At 34.2% G+C, this 25,170-nt stretch overlaps 2 protein-coding genes across 6 annotated transcripts in view; one reads left to right on the forward strand and one right to left on the reverse strand.

The window, feature by feature from the left end:
• Positions 1–25,170, forward strand: part of INSL6 (insulin like 6) — a 197,100-nt gene that overhangs the window by 45,452 nt on the left and 126,478 nt on the right. Inside the window, exons 2-3 of one of the 3 annotated variants that reach the window (XM_055350622.2) lie at positions 8,408–8,575; positions 22,278–22,410. In XM_055350622.2, the coding sequence (XP_055206597.2) occupies positions 8,408–8,565 (158 nt within the window). In that variant the 3' untranslated portion in view covers positions 8,566–8,575; positions 22,278–22,410. Of the gene's footprint in view, positions 1–8,407; positions 8,576–19,144; positions 19,304–22,277; positions 22,411–25,170 lie in introns of those variants that run through there. The other 2 variants (XM_055350621.2, XM_055350623.2) reach the window with 2 other exon arrangements.
• Positions 13,551–25,170, reverse strand: part of JAK2 (Janus kinase 2) — a 145,320-nt gene continuing 133,700 nt past the window's right edge. For all 3 annotated transcript variants that reach the window (XM_055350620.2, XM_004047770.5, XM_063696426.1), the window contains 3 exons: positions 18,543–18,660; positions 15,180–15,293; positions 13,551–14,942 (listed from right to left, as the gene is read on the reverse strand). In XM_055350620.2, coding sequence (XP_055206595.2) covers positions 14,835–14,942; positions 15,180–15,293; positions 18,543–18,660 — 340 coding nt within the window. In that variant the 3' untranslated portion in view covers positions 13,551–14,834. The remainder of the gene's footprint in view (positions 14,943–15,179; positions 15,294–18,542; positions 18,661–25,170) is intronic.

The following is a 25,170-nucleotide window of genomic DNA, read 5'->3' on the forward strand; positions in this document are numbered from 1 at the left end:
AAACCTGACAAAAGCAATGGCTAAAGGATTACCTATTCAATAAATCCTCCTGGGATAACTTGCTAGCCATATGCAGATTAAAACTGGACCTCTTCCTTACACCATATACAAAAATTAACACAAAATGGATTAAATACTTAAATATAAATCCCAAAACTGTAAATACTCTGGGAGACAACCTAGGCAATACCGTTCAGGATATAGGCATGGGCAGAAATTTAATGGTGAAGATGACAAAACCAATTGCAACAAAAGCAAAAATTGATAAATGGGATCTCATTAAACTAAAGAGCTTCTGCCCAGCAAAAGAAACTATCATCACAGTGAACAGACAACCTACAGAATGGGGGAGAATTTCTGCAAACTATGCATCTGACAAAGGTCTAATATCCAGCATCTATAGGGAACTTAGAAACAAATTTAAAAGAAAAAACCCATTAAATTTACAAGGGAAAAAACATTAAAAAGTGAGCAAAGGACATGAACAGACACTTTTCAAAGAAGACATACATGTGGCCAACAATCATATGAAAAAAAGCTCAACATCACTGATCATTAGAGAAACGTAAATCATAACTACGATGAGATACCATCTCATGCCAATAAGTGGCTATGATTAAAAAGTCAAAACACATATGCTGGTGAGGTTGTGGAGAAAAAGGAACACTTTTACACTGCTGGTAGGAGTGTAAATTAGTTCAACCATTGTGGAAGTCAGGGTGGCTATTCCTCAGAGACCTAGAGGCAGAAATACCATTTGATCCAGCAATTCCATTACTGGGTATATACACAAAGAAATATAAATCATTCTATTATAAAGACACATGCATGCATATGTTCATTGCAACATATTCACAATAGCAAAGTCATGGAATCAACCTAAATGTCCATCAGTGATAGACTGGATTAAAAAAATGTGGTACATATACACCATGGAGTACTAGAGTACTATGCAGCATAAAAAGGAATGAGATCATGTCCTTTGCAGGGACATGGATGGAGCCAGAGGCCATTATCCTTAGCAAACTAATGTAGAAACAGAAAACCAAATACCGCATGTTCTCAGTTATAAGTGGGAGCTAAATGATGAGAATACATGGACACAAAAAGGGGAACAACACATACAGGGGCCTATTAGAGGGTGGGGGGTGGGATGAGGGAGAAGACCAGGAAAAATAACTAGGCTTAATACCTAGGTGACAAAATAATCTGTACAGCAAACCCCCATGGCACAAGTTTACCTGTGTAACAAACCTGCATATGTACCCTGAACTTAAGGGGGAAAAAAAAAGTCAAGCCCCACCCCAGGTTTCCTTACTTTTGAAGTTAATATCTGGCTCTGCCACTGGTGAGTCTGGGATGTTGGACTTTATCCTGTAGGAAATGGAGAAAGTTGGAAAGCTTTTGAGCAAAAGAATGACATGGTTATAATAGTGCTATGGGAAGAATGACCTAATAGTGATGTGCAAGACTAATGAGAGAAGGTAGGAAGACTTAATTAGAAGGTTATCATAATAATCACAACACAAAATTATGGGGGAGTGTAAAAGAAGAGACTGATGAAGCATTGAAAGAGAATGGAAAGAAAGTGCAAGTAATAAAAATGAGTCAAAAGTTTTTACTTAGGGTTTCGGAGCTCTGATGACTAATATAAGTGTGGTGTCATTATTATGATTAGGTACATTAGGGATGGGGGCTGCTTTTTGGAGAAAATATGATGAGTTCTGCCTGAGAGTTCTGATCTGATAGCTGTGAATGTTCTTATATATGGCTTTAGTTGGTGTCATTCACTTTTATACAAAATGGTTTTGCAGTATTGATTCTAGGTTAATATTTCCCAGGTTATTGATTTGACTTAAATAGATTAAATATATTTCCTAAATGCATAACTGATGCTGCTTCAATTTTACCTGTCATTTTCTTCTGTAAATTCATCAGAATAAACTTCTTTTTAGAAATGTACTATTTAATGTTCTGGGTTTTTTCCCAGTTATTTGCAAGTCATCTTTGTAATGCTTTCTAAAGATACATTTCAGTCTATTTTCAACTAAAAATCCCTTGAAAAGACATCTAACACATTTTTGTTCACCAAAAGTATGTAGCAGTACCATGTTCACTACAAGCTTTCAAAAAAGATTTGTTAAATGATTAAAGTTTGTGGTTTGTTTACAACCTAGGCTCATTTCTTTAAAAATAAAATAATTTAGCATGTTGTTGTATAACGAGCACTAATCAGAATCAGAAGAGCTGGGCTCTAGCCTGGCTGTGTTCCTGAGCAGATCTGTGATGTGAGCAAGTCAAGCTAACCTCTTTGGACTTAGCTTCTTCAGATAGCTCATAAATGGTTTCAACTAAATCTCTGATTCTCTTCTACCACTCCAGTAGCACTCTTCTAGTTATATTTCATGTAGCAGATATGATACCTTTTAGAAAATATGGTTCCTTTCCTCAAGCAACCAGGGATGTGTCTAGACTTGAGAGTGTCTAATTTAAATAACACTTCTTTATTTTCACCTAATACTCTGAGGCAAAAGTCATCCAGTTCAAGCTTTTTAAAAATTCATTTACTTTCAACTTTCTTTGTCATCTAGCAAAAGGCAGTATTATCCCCTACATTGCTCCTTCTACAAAGACTGTCAACATTTTATCAAATTGTTGTGCAATTAATTTGTTTGATGGATAGGATGTAGTAATCCAACTATGAACAAATGGCCACTAAACTGCACGTGAAAAAATTGCTTATCATTAAAAAAAATACTTCAAAGCCGCAATGCTATACTACTTCACACTCATTAGAATGCTTCCAATTCTTTTAAAAGGCAGCATTTTTAAGACAAAGAAGAAGAGCACATTGTCTTCTGGGTAAATTTCATAGCAAAGATATGACCTTTATTTGGCATTATTAGTTTCTTCCTATTTCTCAAAAATGTTCTGTTTGAGGAAATTTTATTTTTATTTTAATACACAGTAATATAACATGGTTTTAATAGTGAAAGGTACTTTATTATCTCCTTGAACAACCAAGAAATGTTTTTTAACATGGTGCATATTGTTAAAATCTCCTGCTTTTCTTGAGAGGATTATTATATTTATTTTTTTTTGTGACCATATAAAAACAACCCGACAGAAGAGTACTTGGGGATGTATTTCAATTGAAAAAAGAGGCACTTTTTGCATCTAGGAAGGAAATCTTTAAATTCTAGAGATTGTAATTAGGTAACTATTTTTTTAGATATTAAATCAGTGGGATTCAGTACTTTTATTTTTTTTTTATTATAGTTTAAGTTCTGGGGTACATGTGCCGAACGCGCAGGTTTGTTAACATAGGTATACATGTGCCATGGTGGTTTGCTGCACCCATCAACCTGTCATCTACATTAGGCATTTCTCCTAATGCAATAGCTCCCCTAGCCCCCCACCGACTAACAGGCCAGGTGTGTGATGTTCCCCTCCCTGTGCCCATATGTTCTTATTGTTCAACTCCCACTTATGAGTGAGAACATGTGGTGTTTGGTTTTCTGTTCTTGTGTTAGTTTGCTGAGAATGATGGTTTCTAGCTTCATCTGTGTCCCTGCAAAGGACATGAACTCATCCTTTTTTATGGCTGCACAGTATTCCATGGTGTATATGTGCCACATTTTCTTTATCCAGTCTATCACTGATGGGCATTTGGGTTGGTTCCAAGTCTTTGCTATTGTGAACAGTGCTGCAGTAAACATATGTGTGCATGTATCTTTATAGTAGCATGATTTATAATCCTTTGGGTATATACCCAGTAATGGAATTGCTGGGTCAAATGGTATTTCTAACTCTAGATCCTTGAGGAATAGCCACACTATCTTCCACAATGGTTGAACTAATTTACACTCCCACCAACAGTGTAAAAGCATTCCTATTTCTCCACATCCCCTCCAGCATCTGTTGTTTCCTGACTTTTTAATGATCACCATTCTAACTAGCATGAGATGATATCTCATTGTGGTTTTGATTTGCATTTCTCTAATGACCAGTGATGATGAGCTTTGTTTCATATGTTTTTTGGCCACATAAATGTCTTCTTTTGAGAAATGTCTGTTCATATCCTTCACCTACTTTTTTTATGGGGTTTTTTTTCTTGTAAATTTGTGTAAGTTCTTTGTAGATTCTGGATATTAGCCCTTTGTCAGATGGGTAGATTGCAAAAATTTTTTCCCATTATGTAGGTAACCTGTTCACTCTGATGATAGTTTCTTTTGCTGTACAGAAGCTCTTTAGTTTAATGAGATCCCATTTGTCAATTTTGGCTTTTGTTGCCATTGCTTTTGGTGTTTTAGTCATGAAGTCTTTGCCATGCCTAAGTGCTGAATGGTATTGCCTAGGTTTTCTTCCAGGTTTTTTATGGATTTAGGTCTTATATTTAAGTCTTTAATCCATCTTGAGTTAATTTTTGTATAAGGTGTAAGGAAGGGATCCAGTTTCAGCTTTCTGCATATGGCTAGCCAATTTTCCCACCACCATATATTAAATAGGGTTTGTCAAAGATCAGGTGGTTGTAGATGTGTGGTGTTATTTGTGAGGCCTCTGTTCTGTTCCATTGGTCTATACATCTGTTTTGATACCAATACCATGCTGTTTTGTTACTATAGCCTTGTAATGTAGTTTGAAGTCAGGTAGTGTGATGCCTCCAGCTTTGTTCTTTATGCTTAGGATTGTCTTGGCTATGCAGGCTCTTTTTTTTGGTTCCATATGAAATTTAAAGTAGTTTTTTTCCAGTTCTGTGAAGAAAGTCAAAGGTAGCTTGATGGTGATAGCATTGAATCTATAAATTACTTTGGGCAGTATGGCCATTTTGATGATATTGATTCTTTCTATCCATGAGCATGGAATGTTTTTCCATTTGTTTGTGTCCTCTCTTATTTCCTTGAGCAGTGGTTTGTAGTTCTCCTTGAAGAGGTCCTTCACATCCCTTGTAAGTTGGATTCCTGGGTATTTTATTCTCTTTGTAGCAATTGTGAATGGGAGTTCACTCATGATTTGGCTGTTTGTTATTGGTGTATAAGAATGCTTGTGATTTTTGCACATTGATTTTGTATCCTGAGACTTCGCTCAAGTTGCTTATCAGCTTAAGGAGATTTTGGGCTGAGACGATGGGGTTTTCTAAATATACAATCATGTCATCTGCAAGCAGAGACAGTTTGACTTCCTCTTTTCCTAATATTTGAATACCCTTTATTTCTTTCTCTTGCCTGATTGCCCTGGCCAGAACTTCCAATAGTATGTTGAATAGGACTGGTGAGAGAAGGCATCCTTGTCTTGTGCCAGTTTTCAAAGGGAATGCTTCCAGTTTTTGCCCATTCAGTATGATATTTGCTGTGAGTTTGTCATAAATAGCTCTTATGATTTTGAGATATGTTCCATCAGTACCTAGTTTATTGAGAGTTTTTGGCATGAAGGGCTGTAGAATTTTGTCAAAGGCCTTTTCTGCATCTATTGAGATAATCATGTTGTTTTTCTCATTGGTTCTGTTTATGTGATGGATTACGTTTATTGATTTGAGTATGTTGAACTAGCTTTGCATCCTAGGGATGAAGCCGACTTGATCATGGTGGATAAGCTTTTTGATGTACTGCTGGATTCAGTTTGCCAGTATTTTATTGAGGATTTTCGCATCAGTGTGTATCAGGGATATCGGCCTAAAATTCTCTTTTTTGGTTGTGTCTCTGCCAGGTTTTGGTATCAGGATGATGCTGGCCTCATAAAACGAGTTAGGGAGGATTCCCTCTTTTTCAATTGTTTGGAATACTTTCAGAAGGAATGGTACTGGTCCTCTTTGCATCTCTGGTAGAATTTGGCTGTGAATCCATCTGGTCCTGGACTTTTTTTAGCTGGTAGGCTATTAATTCATTAATTTCAGAAGTTGTTATTGGTCTATTCAGGGATTTGACTTCTTCCTGGTTTAGTCTTGGGAGGGTGTATGTGTCCAGGAATTTATCTATTTCTTCTAGATTTTCTAGTTTATTTGCATAGAGGTGTTTATAGTATTCCCGGTGGTAGTTTGTATTTCTGTGGGATTGATGGTGATATCCCCTTTATCATTTTTTATTAAGTCTATTTGATTCTTCTCTCTTTTCTTGTTTATTAATCTGGCTAGCCGTGTATCTATTTTGTTGATTTTTTTCAAAAAACCAGCTCCTGGATTCATTGATTTTTTTGAAGGGTTTTTGTGTCTCTGTCTTGTTCAGTTCTGCTCTGATCTTAGTTATTTCTCATCTTCTGCTAGCTTTTAAATTTGTTTGCTCTTGTTTCTCAAGTTCTTTTAATTGTGATGTTAGGGTGTCAATGTTAGCTCTTTCCTGGTTTCTCTTGTGGGCACTTAGTGCTATAAATTTCCCTCTACACACTGCTTTAAATGTGTCCTAGAGATTCTGGTACATTGTTTCTTTGTTCTTATTGGTTTCAAAGAACATCTTTATATCTGCCTTCATTTTGTTATTTACCCCAGTAGTCATTCAGGAGCAGGTTGTTCAGTTTCCATGTAGTTGTGTGGTTTTGAGTGAGTTTCTTAATCCTGAGTTCTAATTTGATTGCACTCTGATATGAGAGACTGTTATGATTTCTGTTCTTTTGCATTTGCTGAGGAGTGTTTTACTTCCAATTATGTGGTGCAGAGTTCTGTAGATGTCTGTTAGGTCCGCTTGGTCCAGAGCTGAGTTCAAGTCCTGGATATCCTTGTTAATTTTCTGTCTCGTTGATCTGTTTAATATTGACAGTGGGGTGTTAAAGTCTCCCACTGTTATTATGTGGGAGTGTAAGTCTCTTTGTACGTCTCTAAGAACTTGTTTTATGGATCTGGGTGCTCCTGTATTGGGTGCATATACATTTAGGATAGTTAGCTCTTCTTGTTGCATTGATTCCCTTTACCATTATATAATGCCCTTCTTTGTCTCTTGATCTTCGTTGGTTTAAAGTCTGTTTTATCAGAGACTAGGATTGCAACCCCTGCTTTTTCTTGTTTTCCATTTGCTTGGTAAATGTTCCTCCGTTCCTTTATTTTGAGCCTATGTTGTCTTTGCATGTGAGCTGGGTCTCCTGAACACAGCACACTGATGGGTCTTGACTCTATCCAATTTGCCAGTGTGTGTCTTTTAATTGAGGTGTTTAGCTCATTTACATTTAAGGTTAATATTGTTATGTGTGAATTTGATCCTGTCATTATGATGCTAGCTGATTATTTTGCCCTTTAGTTGATGCAGTTTCTTCATAGTGTCGATGGTCTTTACAATTTGGCATGTTTTTGCAGTGGCTGGTACCGGTTGTTCCTTCCATGTTTAGTGCTTCCTTCAGGAGCTCTTGTTAGGCAGGCCTGATGGTGACAAAATCTCTCAGCATTTGCTTCTTCGTGAAGGATTTTATTTCTCCTTCACTTATGAAGCTTAGTTTAGCTGGATATGAGATTCTGGGTTGAAAATTCTTTTAAGAATGTTGAATGTTGGCCCCCACTCTCTTCTGGCTTGTAGGGTTTCTGCAGAGAGATCCGCTGTTAGTCTGATGGGCTTCCCTTTGTGGGTAACCCGACCTTTCTCTCTGGATGCCCTTAACGTTTATTCCTTCATTTCAGCCTTGGTGAATCTGACAATTATGTGTCTTGGGGTTGCTCTTCTCGAGGAGTATCTTTGTGGTGTTCTCTATATTTCCTGAATTTGAATGTTGGCCTGCCTTGCTAGGTTGGGGAAGTTCTCCTGGGTAATATCCTGAAGAGTGTTTTCCAACTTGGTTCCGTTCTCCCTGTCAACTTTCAGGTACACCAAACGTAGATTTGGTCTTTTCACATAGTCCCATATTTCTTGGAGGCTTTGTTAGTTTCTTTTCACCTTTTTTCTCTAATCTTGTCTTCTTGCTTTATTTCATTAAGTTGATCTGCAATCTCTGGTATCCTTTCTTCTGCCTGACTGATTCGGCTATTGATACTCGTGTATGCTTCATGAAGTTCTTGTGCTGTTTTTTAGCTCCATTATGTCATTTATGTTCTCTAAACTGGTTATTGTAGTTAGCAATTTGTCTAACCTTTTTTCAGTGTTCTTAGCTTCCTTGCATTGGGTTAGAACATGTTCCTTTAGCTCAGAGGAGTTTGTAATTACCAACCTTCTGAAGCCTACTTCTGTCAATTCATCAACCTCATTCTCAGTCCAGTTTTGTTCCCTTGCTAGCTAGGAGTTGTGATCCTTTGGAGGAAAAGAGGCGTTCTGGCATTTGGAATTTTCAGCCTTTTCTTGCTGGTTTCTCCCCATCTTAGTGGATTTATCTACCTTTGGTCTTTATGTTGGTGACCTTTGGGTGGGGTCTCTGAGTGGACTTTCTGTTGATGTTGATACTGTTCCTTTCTGTTTGTTAGTTTTCCTTCTAACAGTCACGCCCCCCTGTGCTGCAGGTCTGCTGGAGTTTGCTGGAGGCCCACTCCAGATGCTGTTTGCCTGGGTATCACCAGCAGAGGCTGCAGAACAGCGAAGATTGCTGCCTGTTCCTTCCTCTGGAAGCTTCATCCCAGAGGGGCACCCACTAGATGCCAGCCAGAGCTTTCCTGTATGAGTGACATAAGGTAACTTTTTAAAAAGATTATGTGTAAACTATTGTTTTGGCTCAGTATTTATTTAAATATCTAGTACTCTTAGCTTTTCTGACACTGTCGTATCTGCTTATCATATTGAGGTTATTTCTGAGGTAGTGCTGGTTTGACCTATGTCTATATGAGCACACTCTAAAGTAGTGTTTCTCAACTTTTTTTTTTGCATTATCCTCCCCCAACTTTCCCACCAGGAAACATTTTAGACATCTTTCCCTAATTTCCTCTACCATGACACTCTAATATCACTGCATATCTGTTTATGTACTGTATTTCTGTGCTTTATATGATTTTTTCATCCTCCAACATCAGTTTTCACACTCTTGGAGGCATAACACCTCTGCTGAAAAAATCATGCCCTAGAAAGAATATATGAAATTCCAACTCTCACTACCCCAGGTCCAACATACCCTTCCTCTGAGATCTTTATGGATGATGAGATTATTTGAGGCCACACCAAATTAGACTCCCTGAAAACTATGATTAGGGCTCATATTCCCAGAGCGGTAGCAGAACTGAAAGTTGTAATCTTCTAATTTTGTCTGAATGTTTAACAGGGAATTCTAAATTGATACACCATCAGGATTCACCCTCAAGTAGGATTATTCAGGATTCCTTTGCTACATCCATAATTGGTTTATCTACTCTTCTTTATTCTTAATATGTTGAACAAGATTTAGGACTTTATCAACATACTTAGGAGATCAGTTTCACTACTACAACCATTAATATGAGTTATCTGATGCAACTTGAAGTTGTACGTAGCTTGCACTGTCAGTATTGATGGGTGAATGTCTATGTAGAAAAGTCTGAAGTGGTATGCAATATGGATAGTCTTTTTTTTTTTTTTAAGAAAAAGAAAAAATGTTTTACTAAGAATCTGATTGTTAAACAGCTAAGTTGTTGGAGCAACTGTGAGAGAATGGCCTAGGCAATTACTAGAACCCAGGTATTTTTGGCAGTTGATTGTATTGTCCATACTCTCACCTTCCACATTTAGGACAGTAGTTTTAAAATAAGAGAAATTAAAGATGTTGAAAAAAATTCCCATTAAATGTGAATGATCTTAGATGATAGAAACTGAAATTCTTTTTTCCTAGCACCATGTTCATCATTCTTTAGATCTCAGATTTCCAAACTATGTTTTAGAAAAGGATTGTTCTGTATAGAAAAGTCTCAATTTTTAGAATTTTCTTCCTCTGAAATAATTTTAAAAATGAATGGTGACTTCTTAAGGAATAACGGTATGCTCGCTGTTCTAGGATTCAACTTCAACATTTTTCAAAGTCCTTCAATAAGAAGGTAAAACTCAGTTTCAAGTTTCTTTGTCAACAACAACCTTTACTCCTATTACCAAGAATTTCTATTCAACAAACTGCAAAGCAGTTATAAAAGTAATAAAGGTAAAAAAGTGGTACCATGAGATTAACACTGTCTTCAAAATTATTGATAGAAACAAGGATTTATAACAGCCTTTAAAAAAACAATTCTGGCAGAATTTGTGGGAAATACTATTATTTTAATTTTTAAATGCCTCTTAACTGTAGTCAGTAAGTGCTATCAATCAACACAATCCAATTATTGTCGTTTAGCTGTGGGCTCTCTACAGCCTGCACATGACGGCTTATATACCTTGGTTATGCAGATTAAAATTGTTAACTGGGCCAGGCGCAGTGGCTCATGCCTGAAATCCCAGCACTTTGGGAGGTTGAGGCGGTTGGATCACCTGAGGTCAGGAGTTCAAGACCAGACTGACCAACACGGTGAAACCCTGTCTCTACTAGTAAATACAAAAAATTAGCCGGGCGTGGTGGCGGGCACCTGTAATCCCAGCTACTCAGGAGACTGAGGCAGGAGAATCACTTGAACCCAGGAGGTGGAGGTTGCAGTGAGCCGAGATCACGCCATTGCACTCCAGCCTGGACGACAAGAGCAAAACTCTGTCTCAAAAAAAAAAAAAAAAAATTGTTAACTGGTGGTGTTAAAGAATTCAGCTATTCTTAAAAATCAAGATGAAGTCTTTGATTCTGTAAACAACTTTTTTTCTCTAATAAAAAATTGAGGGGTCTTAAATGTTACTAAGGACATAATAATAAATTTTGTTCTAATATACTTAAAATTTAGGATAGCCAATAAAAGCTCATTGTAATAACAGCCTTCAACAAAATTATTAAGCAGCTGAAGAAAGTATGATACGTATACTTCAAGTAGTATTCCACTAAGTATTTTCATTATTGAGTGCCTTGTTAGGTTTATCTTTCCATTTGCTTTAGTATCTTTGATTTCTTTAACTTAATTGTTTTTCATTTCAGTAAATAAATTCCAACTCACGATCTTATAGTACATGCTCTTAGAAAATTCATACTCTGAGTTTCCATAATATATACCTCAAGTATTTGAAGGACCTTAAACTTTTTTATTATTAAATACCATATACTTAATTATCTGTGTATGAAAAGCACCTAAACATTTTCATCTATGTATACAACTGTGTTTGAAAATAAATAACTGGTAACAGATTTTTCCATTTCACACTTTGTGTTTTTAGTGCTTATTGTGACAAGGTCTTATCATCTGCAACTGATAATCTGCCTTCTTAGCTGCCTGTTGTCTCTGTAATATGCCTGCTCTACCATTTTTCCATACCACCTTGATCTATCTGTTATTTACCAGTAGTTCAGATCTAAAAGCTATGCTTCTGTCTGTTCACACTGCTCAAAGATGATTTACTTTACCTCAATAAATAGCACGTATATGAGTGCTTCTACTGCCATATATTTTCCTACTACTGCTATTAAAATTAAAACATTCACAGAAGCTTATAATACAAATAACTAGAACAGGGACTCTTAGCGCTCTTTTAAAGGTCTCATTTTAAAAATCTGTTATAGTTATATTCAAAATAAAATGTTAATCAATTTGCTATGTAAATAAAGGCCTTATAATAGATAATGATCATTAACAACTTTTAAAACCGTAGTAGTAAGACTGGTGTTTCAGTTGGAGATAAGGCTTTTCCTTATAAATGTGAAAGACTATAAAAAAGAATGAAACATATTGAGAGCTTGCACCAACTAAGCAATGCCATCTGGCATAAACACAACTGAAATTAATTTTTTAACCTAAGAAGAATTTTATTTATATTGAAATAAAAGGTAAGATTATAAAAGTAAATATTTTAATATTTAGGTATACAATCTGCATTTTACTAAGAATCTGATTAATGTAAAAAGTTAAAGGCTATATGATATACATATATGAAGTTGACTGATGTAGTTTTTCAGTTGTCTCAGTGTCATTTTGAAATCTAATATCACTGTCAGAATTATGAAACACTTAGCAGCTAGTTATCTTGATATTAAATCCAACCAACTAAAATCTGAGAGTAAACACACAGTATTTCTGATATTCTTACTTTAATTGTTTTTTTCTTAAATCAAGCTTATCTCATAAAACCTAGTCTTTTGTTTGGATAATCCTGCTGACTTACTGTTACTATTTATTCTAATATACAGCAAAGTGATTCTTAGTAAATTATGCCCCCAAATTAGAGAAACTTTCATTAGAAATATTAGAGAAACTTTCATGAGAAATAATTCCAATACAAGAATTAGGATGGGATACAACAATGTTCATTAAAGACAATACAGTGGTTGACAACTGTTGTAGGAAGCATTTCTTAAAAACTGGAAGGTAAGCTATCATAACATCCCTAAACCAAGGTGTGTGGCCCGTTTCCTTGGTTAGGTAAAAATGCAAAAGAAAATCACTTCTGAATATTTACTACATCACTATTTCAATTTAGGGGGAACATGCTAAAGAAATTAACATAGGCTCAATAAATTGAGCACATAATGCTACACTCACCATCAAGATTGGCTCTATAGATATAGAACTGTAGGTATTTTCTAATTCTTTTGTAGCTGTTTAAATAAAATTTAAATACCAGAAGTTATAGTTGTGATGAAAATTACACTTGACTGTAAACTAGAAGTCTTAGGTTAAAAGAACACTCTTCCATAGCAAATTGTAGTGTTACTGGCAGCATATATAAATAGCGTGAAAAAGTGACTATTTTCCAAACAAGTACCCATGGAAAAAATCATTTATATAAAGATTGTATAACGTAATATACTGGAATAGTTACAGAATTACATAATTCTAAGAATACCTTTAACCTTGTTTCTGAAGAATATTAATGTGAAAAATATTTTGGCATTAACTGGTACAATAATTACTTACCTGTTTCTTGTACAGAACCAACTTAATAACTACAGGGTTAGCTTATTTTTATGTGTAGTCAGAATCAAAATGGAAAACTTTATGAAGCCTCAATGAAAAGGAGTCTCATGGAAACTTGGAATTTTATAATAAGGTGGTCACCCCATTCTAAAAACAAGAATGTACATGTGGGATTCTTTATATAAAACTAAAAGATGAAGCATTTAAAAAAATGTTGAAGAAAAGTTAGTTCACATCTTGTTTTAAAAAACAATGTTAGAGACCCTTGATAAGAACCTACTTTTAAGTATGTAGTTAAGTTTTAGTATGAAAATCTGAAATCAAGCATATTGTATGATAGGCTATTATTTTTCCCTTGAAAGGTAGTAAAATGGAAGATCTCCTTACTGTGTTGCATATACAAATCCTTGAGGAGTCTTTACAAATTAAATAAAAATTAAACTTTCAAAAAAATCTAAAATCTTTTTAAAACCTAATTCACTGTCATTTTAGATGATTTCTGCATCCAGAACTATTAAAATGCTTTAAGTATAATGAATGTAAAAAACATTTCTTCCTTTTCCTTCCGTTCAACCCAAAATCAGAAGTCTTCAGTACAAGTTTCAAAAAAGTAGAACATACCACTAAAAATAAAGTAAGAAACTATTTTCTTTTTAATCAAAACAGCAAGTATTTTAAGTTTTGTATAAATAACACACACACACACACACAAAACCCACCATATTTTATTTTAGCTATGGTGTCTAAAGTGGAGTAGCACTATAACAAATGACAACAACGAACAACCCCTTATACTTAATTGAAAAGATGTAAGATGTATGCTCATTTTTCTTAAAGATACACGTTATGAATTTTCTACTGGCATTCTTGAATAAAATTAACAAGCATACTTTTTTACTTATTTACCTCATTTCCCCTCTAAAAAGAAAATAAATCTCTTCTATGACTGCAATGCAAAGTTCTGAAACCCCTCAAATATACAGTCTTTAGGAAAAAATTCTTAACCTGCTGCACTTCTTAATGAGCTATCCATTTTTAAAAAACAATCTATTTTATGGCTTAAGCTTAAATTTAGTTCATGAGCATAAATCCCAGAGATCGAAGAATCTTATTGGCAGTCAGCAGCTCAAAGGATGACAATATTCCTGGCATTCTTAATCTCAAAATTTTAAAAGAAAACTGTTCATAGTAGTCTTAGAAAAATTTGGAGATAGTTCCATTTAAAAAACACATTCACCACAAATAGATACAAGGGAAACCATAAGAAAATAGATTATATCTTTGTAAGCTTGTTTCATTTCAAAATGTATTATTTAGGGTCAGGGAAATTTCCTTTACAAATAAAACTAGACATTTGTTCCCTTTATGTGAAAAATATTTACAGTACATGGAACTACAAGCTAAAAGTATACACCTGCTTATAATGCTGGCCAGCGATATAAATGAACAAGGACACAAAGGTACTTATTCAATTATCTGAACATCTTAATTTGTTTGTATAGTGAAGTAATTAATTATAGATTAACTATGGAAAAATTAGAAAACAGTATTAATGAACACCAGCCCTCATGTGTGTAAAACATCACAAGATGCCAAGGTATTATACATCCACTGTGGTAAAAACTATACATACATATTCTGTGCATCTTTAACATTGCAAAATTTACATAATAATTTTTTCACATCTCAAAAAGCTGAGTTGAAAAAGTCTATTTTTTTTCTTTTGCCAGACAAGAGTGATGTTAGCTGACAATGTTTAAGAAACGTCTTACAAAATCCTTGCTGAGGAATTCTCATTAATGTCTTTTACTGGTGGCCTCACGAAGAAAAACTTACTAAACTTTGAAAGTTTTGAGGAGATATTTTCACATCTTTGCTGGCTAGCATCATGATTTATATAATAATGATATATGTAATAATAGTCCACAGCAATGTGAAATATAAAACTTTGTTCTGTAAATCTACTTTGGTCTTAGAATGAAGGTCATTTCTTTCATCCAGCCATGTTATCCCTTATTTGATCCACTCGAAGAGCTAGATCCCTAAAGGAGGGGCGTTGATTTACATTATTGTTCCAGCATTCTGTCATGATCATATAGATCTGTAAAGGAGAAAATAAACCAAAATTAAATGAACACTAAGGGCCATCTTTTAATTGGTGGAAGACATTAATTTTCAATACAGGGCATATGTCATAACCATGCCTTCTTCCACAGTCATCTGATTATGCTGTTTATCTGGAAGCTCCGCAAATTAAATTTCAGGAAGTGAACTGAAGTCCTTGAGTAAAAAGTAAAAGAAAATGCATGATTACCCTGGATTAAAAAAAAATTGTTACCTCATCTGGGCATCCATCTGGTCTTGGTAATCTTCCATTATTCTTCAAAAGTTCTATCAAATGGAACACGATCATCTGTCCTTGTTTGTCGTTGCCAATCATACGCATAAATTCCTAAAACAAACCCACTTTCAATATTTTTTGTACATTTAATTCGTAGCAAAATTCTTTCTCAATTTCCTCCAGTCAATGGGAAAAAATTTAGTGTATGTGTGCTTTTGTATGTTTTCAAACCTTTTCAAAACAGACTACTTTTAGGATCAAAAACATAAGGCTGTTAAATATGGAACTTCTATAATTTCCATTTCCATAGCTGTAATAAACTCAACACAAATCCCCTGAGGAGGGCTCAAAACACATGAACTAAAAACATATTTCCTTTGAGCTTTTTGTTGTTAAAAAACTCATATTTTTATCATATTACATTTCAATTGAAATAAGTTGAATATAAAAGAGAATATAAGAAAAAATGAATGAATAAGCATAAATACAACAAAGAAAACTTTCATATGTCAAAGTTTATAAAATTAAAATCTGAATTATAAGCTAGGAAAATACTTAAACATCATTTACTTATTTTCAATATAGACAGCTCTTATAAATTGGGAAAAAAATTACAAATATAAAGATAGGCAAAGCACAGAAGAGATAATTCACATATGTACATACCCACCCTAAACACCCGACAAATATATAGTCAATCACATTAAGAAAAGAAATGCAATAGTCAATCACATTAATAAAAGAAATGGAAATTAAAATATATATCCTCCCCTATCAACTTCTCCCCTATCAACTTGACAAAAGTACATAAAAATATAATAACCAATAGTGGCAAATGATGAAATGTACATCCCTATGCATTGCTGTTGAGATATAATTTGGCACAGCTTTTCTAGAAAGCATTTTGGAATTAAAAAAATCTTTAAAATAGTTCATAACTTTTACTTATACTTTTATTCTAAGATAATTATCAGAGATAAATATAAATATTTATGCATGAGGATGTTCACTATGTTCACTGAAGTGTTACTTAAAAGACTGAAGAATGGAAAATGATTGTTCAGACATATATAGCCTTATGATGGAATGCTACTCAGCAATTAGAAAACATATTTGCAGTACATTTTTCTAATACAGTAAATTACCCATGCTGTAATACTTCATGAAACAGCAGGAGAGCAAACTGCACAGTATGACCTTAATTTTATAAAATAATATATATTTATATAAGTGAACTTTTATAAAAGTTATAAAAGTTTTATATACTTTTTTTGTATATACTTTTATACACAAAATAAAAAGAAGCCTGAAAGGTAACATACCACAATATTGAGGTGGTCTTCTCTGAGTAATTGCATTAGAGATGATTTTTATTTTTTCATACTTTTCCATATTAAAAAAAATTCTATGATGACCAAGAGAAAAATTACTTTGGAAGGTTTATTTTAACTTATGCAATAATTCCTAGAATGAATTAGCTTACTGGATTTAATAAAAGTAATATTAAGAGACTGTACTAACTAGCTTCCCAATACCCCCTTTTTAAAAATTCAAGCTAGTTTAGGAATAGGTTTGGGGTTATTTTGTTTGATATTGCCTTAAAAATAAGCAATAAAAGCTCTAAAGTGAGTCCTAGGCTTTCTATTCTTTGGATAAATCCTTTCTCATGTTAAAAAAAAACTTGAATGTATGTTCTTGTTGATTTTGTCAAAGATCAGTTGGCTATAAATATGTGGCTTTATTTCTGGGTTTTGTATTCTGTTCCATTGATCTATGTGTTTGTTTTTTATATGAGTACCACGCTGCTTTGGTTACTGTAGCCTTATAATTTGAGGTCAAGTAATGTGATGCTTCCAGCTTTGTTCTTTTTGCTTAGAATCGCTTTTGCTATTAGGGCTCTTTTTGGTTCCATATGAATTTTAGGATTGTTTTTTCTAATTCTGTGAACAAATGACATTGGTATTTTGATAGGAACTGCAATGAATCTGCAGATTGCTTTGGGCAGTATGGGAAAGGACACCCTTTTCAATAAATGGTGCTGGTAAATTGGATTGCCATATGCAGAAGAATGAAACTGGACCCATATTTATCACCATATAGAAAAATTAATTCAAGATCAATTACAGACTTAAATGTAAGATCTGAAACTAGAAAAATACTAGAAAAAAAACCTAGAGAAAACTTTAATGGAAATGAGTGTAAACAAATAATTCATGGCAAAGACCTCAAAAGCATAGGCAACAAAACCAAAAACAGACAAATGAGACTTTATTAAGCTAAAAAATTTCGGCATAGCAAAATAAATAATCAACAGAATGAACAGAAAACCTGCATAATCGGAGAAAATATTTGCAAACTTTGTATCTGACAAGGAACTACCATCCAGAATTTATAAGGAACTCAAGCAATTCAACCAAAACCCCCTAATAATCGTGTTAAAAAGTGGACAAAGGAAATCAATAGACATTTTTCAAAAGAAGACACCCAAACTGACAAGAGGCATATGAAAAAATGCTAATCACCAGAGAAATGCAAATTAAAATCACAATGAGATATGCCTTATTCCAGTCAGAATGACAAAAAAAAAAAGAGAAAAAATTACCGCAGTGAGATATGTCTGACTCCAGTCAGAATGGAAAAAAAAAAAATGAGAGAGAGAAAAAATAACAGATGTTGGCAAGGGTGTGGAGAAAAGGGAACTCTTATACACTGTTGGTGAGAATGTGCATTTGTACAACCTCTGTGGAAAACATTATAAAGATTTCTCAGAGACCTAAATATAGAACTACCATTCGATCCAGCATTCCCACTGTGGGGTATCTACCTGAAGGAAAAGAAATCACTGTATCAAAAAGATACCTCCACCTGTATGTTTATTGCAGCATTCTTCACAAAAGCAAAGACATCGAATCAACCTAAGTGTCCATCAGTGGATGACTGGATAAAGAAAATGTGGTATACATACAAAATGGAATACTATTCAGCCATAACAACGAATGAAATTATGTCTTTTGTAGCAACATGGATGGAGGTAATTATCTTAAGTGAAACAAATCAGCCATAGAAAGACCCAATACCACGTTTTCACTTATAAGTGGGAGCTATATAATGTATACACATGAACGTAGAATGTGGAATGATAGACAGTAGAGACTTGGAAGGGTGAGCCATTGGTGGGGTAGATGCTGAGAAATTATTTAAGGGATACAATGTATGTTATTAAGGTGGTGGATACCCTAAAAGCTCTGACTTCACCACTATGCAATGTATGCATGTAGCAAAATTGTACTTGTACCCCATAAATTTATAAAAATCAAATGAACAAACAAAAAACTGAAAGTAAATAAAAAGCACACTGACCGCTGGTGGACTTTTACTCTTCTCAATGTATGTGAAAAGTTCATACAGAACCACTCCAAAGCTCCAAACATCTGAGGCCACAGAAAACTTGCTCTCTGTCAGTGATTCCGGAGCATACCTGTAAATATATGAAGAACATTTAAAAGACAGTTACTTGATATGTGGACTCTTGATTTTACCTGCAAATCATAGTATAAATTAAAAAAAAAAAACGTGTAGAGAAAAGAGTTATCACAGCAGGCCTGAGGCTTCTATGATTAAAAGAGCCTTTTTGCCTGGCACCTGTGAACTTAGATTTCAGGAGGGATTCCACAATTCCCTAAATAAGAGTGACTCACTATGCCTAGATTGTTTGTACAAACAATACAGTTTATGCTAACATCTAGTTTTCTTCTGGGAGTATGTAACTTTAGTATGTGCCAGGTGGAGAGTGCCTAATTTTGCTTTATGTTATTTCCCTATAATGATTCATAACCATGAATATGGATATATGCTGAGTCCTGTGAGTCTTCCTAGCAAATCGTCAACCTGGGAATGGTCTTGGGAATCTCTGACATAGAAAGATAATTAAAATCCAAAGAAATTTATTTTTGTCTCTGTAGACAGCACCAAGGTTAACTGCAGAGTACCTTCTAAGAAGTGAAAATAAGCTGCTCTTTGCAAGTTAAGCTTTAAATGAATCCATATAAATATGCTGGAGAAAAAAATTGGTTCCAAGGCAAGACTTAAAGCTATAAAAGAAGAACCTGTTAATCAGAAGAGGGGGTGACTATGAGAAGGAATACAGAAAGTAAAAAGTCACAGCAGTGGTGTCATTGTTCACTCAAGCATTAACACTATCCAAGGGACTGTTTTGGCCCAGTGGACTGTGAGTATCATGGTTCCATTGCTAAGTTTATCTTTATTATAGAGACAGCTACAGAGATGTGTTTTAGACTGATATTAAAAATGTGAATTACACAGATTTAATCTCTCCTTCAAAATCCCATTTAAGTTTCCTAATTTCCACAAATCCTTCCCTGCCTACTCCAGGTCTTATTGCCCTCAGGCCACTGAATTCCTATAGTACTGGCAGTCCATACTACATAATTAAACATCCTAATGCTATATTCTTTTTACATTTAGTCTTTACAAATTTTACATATCTAGTTATGTTATTATCAAATGTATGTTAGTTTTATTCCACAAGGGGAATGCAAAGTTCTTGAAGACAGCACTATTCCCTCACTCCTTGCAAAATATGCTCTTCCTCTGGTTTTCATATAGCACTCATTGTAATTTCCCGCACATTTCCACAGCCGTTTTTTTCTGTCTGTTCTATCACTTATGTAAGGGTAAATACAAATTTAAAAAGAACAAAATTAATTCCCCCTGTTGAAAATAAGAAGAAAGACTCCTCCTTCTTTGTTCTTAGAGCATTCAGAAAACTTGTAAATTCTTTGTCTTTTTGAAATGTATGTAAATCTTTTAAAAATCTCTTGCTTCAAAGCCTCTTGCCAGTTTTATGACCCATGAATGTCTTTCTCAAGAACCTGTAACTATCTCTTGGGAATTCAGTCATCAAGGAAGATAGCACCCTTACTCCCAGTTTCTGTGGGAGTAGAAGCCTAACTTCAGCAGGAGCCTCCTTCCAAGCTGCAAAACCATCTCCTGTCATGAAGATATGAAAAGTGTATTTTTCCTTTGTATAAAGCCAATTAGCAAAGTCACTCCAATTACCAAGTGAATTTAGAATAAACTACGTATGTGGCAAATAGTGCTGTCAAGTCTTCTTACTTGAGGACTAGTTAATGTTTATCCTAAGAACTTGAATGAAAGGGGTTTATATCAGGTTGGCTATATAAAAGGGTGAGATTTCCTTCTGTCTTTGCAAATCTCTTAGGGGACTGCTTGTGATACACATCACATCCTGCTCTAATGCTTACTCAATCATAAAATTGTTTTCCTTCTATCTTTGTGGAAAGGTTTTCTGGGTTGGGAGATTTTGTTTTCAATTATATTTTCCCAACACTACTACTACTTTTCTGCCTCTTCTAAATTGAAGGTTTCCCGGGGTCTCATCATCAGATTTATTCCTCTCTTGGTTAAAAACTTTCCCTTAGATAGTATCATCCACCTATATACTAAAGTCTCCCAAATTTATAACCATATCTTTGACCTTTGTTTAGTGCTCCAGACTTTTAGAACATTTCCACATTAAAGATCTATAGGCAAACAGAATTCCATCCTCTTTCCAAAACTTGCTGATTATTTTGTTTCTTATGCAATAAATAGCATCACAATCTATTTAACTGCTCAAGTTGAAAATCTTAATTATTTTTGATGCATCTTTCACTCCATTGTCTAATGACCCACTTAAGTCCCTTTAGAGTATAGCTTAGAAATATCTCCAATCAGTCTCCTAACCCATTGTTAAAGTTTACATCACATCCTTATCTCATGACTAGCACAGAGGTCTTCAAACAAGGTGAAGAATAATGTACAAAGATCATCCAATGGGTACTTCTATAGTAAAAAGAGTAAAGGATCCTCCAGGAGTCCAAAATCCTGTTTCACCAATTTTTTACAACATTTAAGCAGAGGCACTTTTTTCCCCCAGTTATTACCATCAACCCCTAGGACATGCTATAACATATTGTTAGCTTAAAACAAAAGAGCCTTTTCGAACAAGAAAAACAATATAGATAACAAAGTTTCTTTTAAATGAAATTGAGTTTTAAAAAAAATGATATCATGGGCAAAATCCTGTGAATAAAAATTAAGTGAGTTCTTTCAGACTTCAGATTTAGTGTTTGCTATGTGTCTCCTCCAAAATTCAGGTGTTGTCAATGTGATGGTATTAACAGGTGGGGCCTTTAAGAGATGATTACGCCATGAGGGCTTCTCCCTCATGAATAGGATTAAGGCCCTTATGAGAGGCTTCATGCAGCATTTGGCCCCTCTTGCCCTTCCACTTTTGTCCATGTGAGGACATGGCGTTCCTCCTCTCTGAAGGATGAAGCAGCAAGGCTCCATCTTGGAAAGAAGAGAGCAGCTCTCACCAGACGCCTGAACCTGCCAGCACTTTTTTCATGGACTCCTAACCTCTAGAAGTGTGAGAAATAAATTTCTGTTCTTTATAAATTATCCATTTTCAGGTATTCTGTTATAGCAGCATAAAGGGACTAAGACAGTGTTTATTATTCAATAAGTTAGCTAAAACTTATTTTATCAACTCATATTCTAAAATATTTACATAAAATTTAATGAACTTCATTTCACTGTATAAAATATTTATTTTCTACTTGCAAATATAAAAATAAAACTATATGCTAACTGCCTGATTTGCATTTAGCAGTATATATTTTTTGTTTTCATTAAATACATATGAAAATTTTGATCATGAGGAAAAATAAGTTATTTCTGATTTTCATACAAGTTGCTTCTAATTATTCCCCAAAGTCATACGTCAGAATTCACTTCATACCTCCCCCTAACACATTTACTGAAGGAATAACCATGCCTTGTACCGTATACCTTACTTCATAAGTTATAATCTTAGCCATACTTTACTCTGTATTATTTATTGCAAATTAAGTAATGAGAAATTATCTTATTTTCATAATATGAAATTAATTATGCCAGATATATATATCATCTTAAGCTTATCCTGACTGCCCTCATGATTTTTTCACATGTATAGGCAGAGATACAGGTCCCAAACCTTATATAATTTGATGTCTTTTTTTTTTTTAGGCTTTCATTATGACGAAGAATACAAAATTATACATGAAAGTGCATAATTTTCTATTTAAAATTAGAAAGGAACCTTGGAAGGAGGACCTCTGGATATGCTTCATTAGCTTCATAATAAACATACCTCCATGCATTTGTTCTGTCATTTGTTTCTCAGGTTTTAAAAAAATCACATATTATTAATATATTCAGTGACTTGAAAAATGAAGTCTGAGTTTTCCTGCCAGAAATTAAGTGATTTGTTTGATGCCTGGCATTACCAAATGGGTTGTATGAAGGACATTCTTCACAAAATCTGCTCAACCTTTGAGGTAGCTGAGAGGTTTGCTGTGTTTAAATCATATATTTAAAACATGATAAAATATGTTATTAATAATGTATTAATAATAGTCTGTTTTTTCAAACTTTTCTGAATATATTAGTTTAAACAAGGTACATCCATGTGAAAGTGTAACATATAGTTGGAATTAATTTTAAAAACTTTTTGGTATACTTTTCAGAAATTGAGAAAACAGATGAACCTGATGACTGGTTAGTAAACTCATTTTTGAAAGTCAAGTGGTTTTAATTCTCTGCTTTTAATAAAATTGAAAAATAATGGATCTGATCAAATGAAACTGCCCAATAACAGATAATTTTTAATGGTATATTACTGTACTTTTTTCCTGCATATCTCAGAAGGACTCATAGAAATGAATGATACTATTATAACAAAACTCCTTCCATTCCTGTCCACTCACTTACACAAATAACTTTTCTCAGCGTTTACATCTGTAAAGTGCAAAATGAACACAGAATTTATGCTTAATCTTGTCCCATTGTAGAAATAAATAATATTCATCCGAGGATATACAAACCAATTGGAGGGGAGGGATTGCTCCATTCACCAATAAAATTTTTAAAGCAATTATCCAAATTTTTATTTACATTGCTTTGGAAAACTGTATCCTAGTAACTTCAGTGATAACCCAGAAGAAAAATGTGAATAGTTACAAGTTTGTTGGTCACAGGAAAATTTTTAATTAATTTCAACTTATATACATATTTTGGTTACAAAGAAAATAGGTGATCGTAAGATTATCCAAACACAAAATGTAACATATTATGCAAAATTTGGAATGAGAAGGGAAGTGGGAATACTATTTTAAAGAGAAAAAGGAATGGTAACAAAGTTTGTACAAAAAAATAAAAGTCTATTCATATAATCTTTTTAAGTGGGTGATAAGTGGGTATCAAATTGCTGCACTATTTATTTGTTTGTTTGAGATGGAGTCTCGCTCTGTCGCCCAGGCTGGAGTGCAGTGGCGAGGTCTCCGCTCACTGCAAGCACTATTTAGATTCAGTTGGACACATTTAAAGGATTGACATAGCTGTTATTTAAATGTCAATATTTACAGTACTTTAGAAAAATACATTATAACTACTTACAAAGAAAAAAATTAGCTATCAATTTAAAAATGTGTAAGAGGATGTGGTTTTTCTAAATTCTTTTAGTGAGTATATATACTTAAAAGGTTTGAAAACCAGTGGCCTAGATCCTCATAAAATCTGTCTAATTAGCTGCCTCTCTACTATTAGCCTCTCATTAATACAACGTCCCCTCTGTCGGTAGTTCTCAAAGCTTTTGATCTCAGGCTTCCTCGTATACTCTTAAAAATTACTGAGGTTGCCAAAAAACTTTTGTTTCTGCAAGTTATATCTACCAGTATTTACCATATTAAATATTAAAGCTAATAAAATATAAAAATATTTATTAATTTATTTAAGATAATAAAACCATTACCTGTTAACATAAGTAATGTATTTTATGGAAAATAACTATTTCCAAAATAAACTTTGATAAGAGTCACATTGTTTTACATTTTTGCAAGTCTCTTCAATGTTTGGTTAACTAGAAAACATATCTTATTGCCTCTGGAAAACTATACTTATGAAAAAATGAGTGAAAAGAGCAAATAACATCCATTATTATGAAAATATTTTTTACTTCACAGACACCCTAAAGTCCCCACACTTTCAGAACTGCTGTTCTATAACAAAAGTAGAGCTATCTTTCTAAAATATGAATCTCACCATGTTATTTGGATAAAGCCTCTAATTTCCCACCTTACGCACTGTCTACTAAAGAAGGTCTGAACTCATTAACATGGTGTACTGGGCGTCCATGTATGCTGCTGTAACAGAGTACCTGACAATGGATAATTTATAAAGAACAGAAATTTATTTCTCATACTTCTGGAGGTTGGGAGTCCATGATAAAGGTGCTGGCAGGTTCAGGTGTGTGGTGAGGGCTGCTCTCTGCTTCCAAGGGGAGCCTTGTTGCCACATCTTTTAGAGGAGAGGAACGCCGTGTCCTCACATGGATGAAAGTGGAACGGCAAGAGGAGCCAAATGCTGCATGAAGCCTCTTATAAGGGCCTTAATCCCATTCATGAGGGAGAGGTCAATTCAACCAATAGTTGAAATGTCATCTTAGTTATCTTACATAAATCTTCAGCTGAATTATTTGTACTGTTATGTTTTCCCATTACCTTAATTATTGCACTTACACTTATTGCACTTAATTATTGAAAGTGCAATATTATACATTTGACTTTTCCTAATTATGAGCTCTTGAAGGGACTATGGGTAGTGGACCTGTCAGTTGAATTTGCCTATCACGTCAAACTTCTCCTTTTAGTTCAGCCTTTCTACTAAGGGACAGTCCTTTTCTGATGCAAAGCCTATCTTCATATCCCTACCTCCCTGTATAGTATTTGGAGCACAGTAGAGTCTTAATAAATATTTATTAGCTTGTATTCATTAAGTATACCCAAATCTCTGAATCTTCATGTAACTAATATTTTTTGATTGCCAGCTAATTTTATTTAACCTCTTTAATTTTTCATTCTGA

The sequence above is a fragment of the Gorilla gorilla genome, chromosome 13 (assembly GCF_029281585.2).
Source record: "Gorilla gorilla gorilla isolate KB3781 chromosome 13, NHGRI_mGorGor1-v2.1_pri, whole genome shotgun sequence".
NCBI classification, from domain to species: Eukaryota; Metazoa; Chordata; class Mammalia; order Primates; family Hominidae; genus Gorilla; species Gorilla gorilla.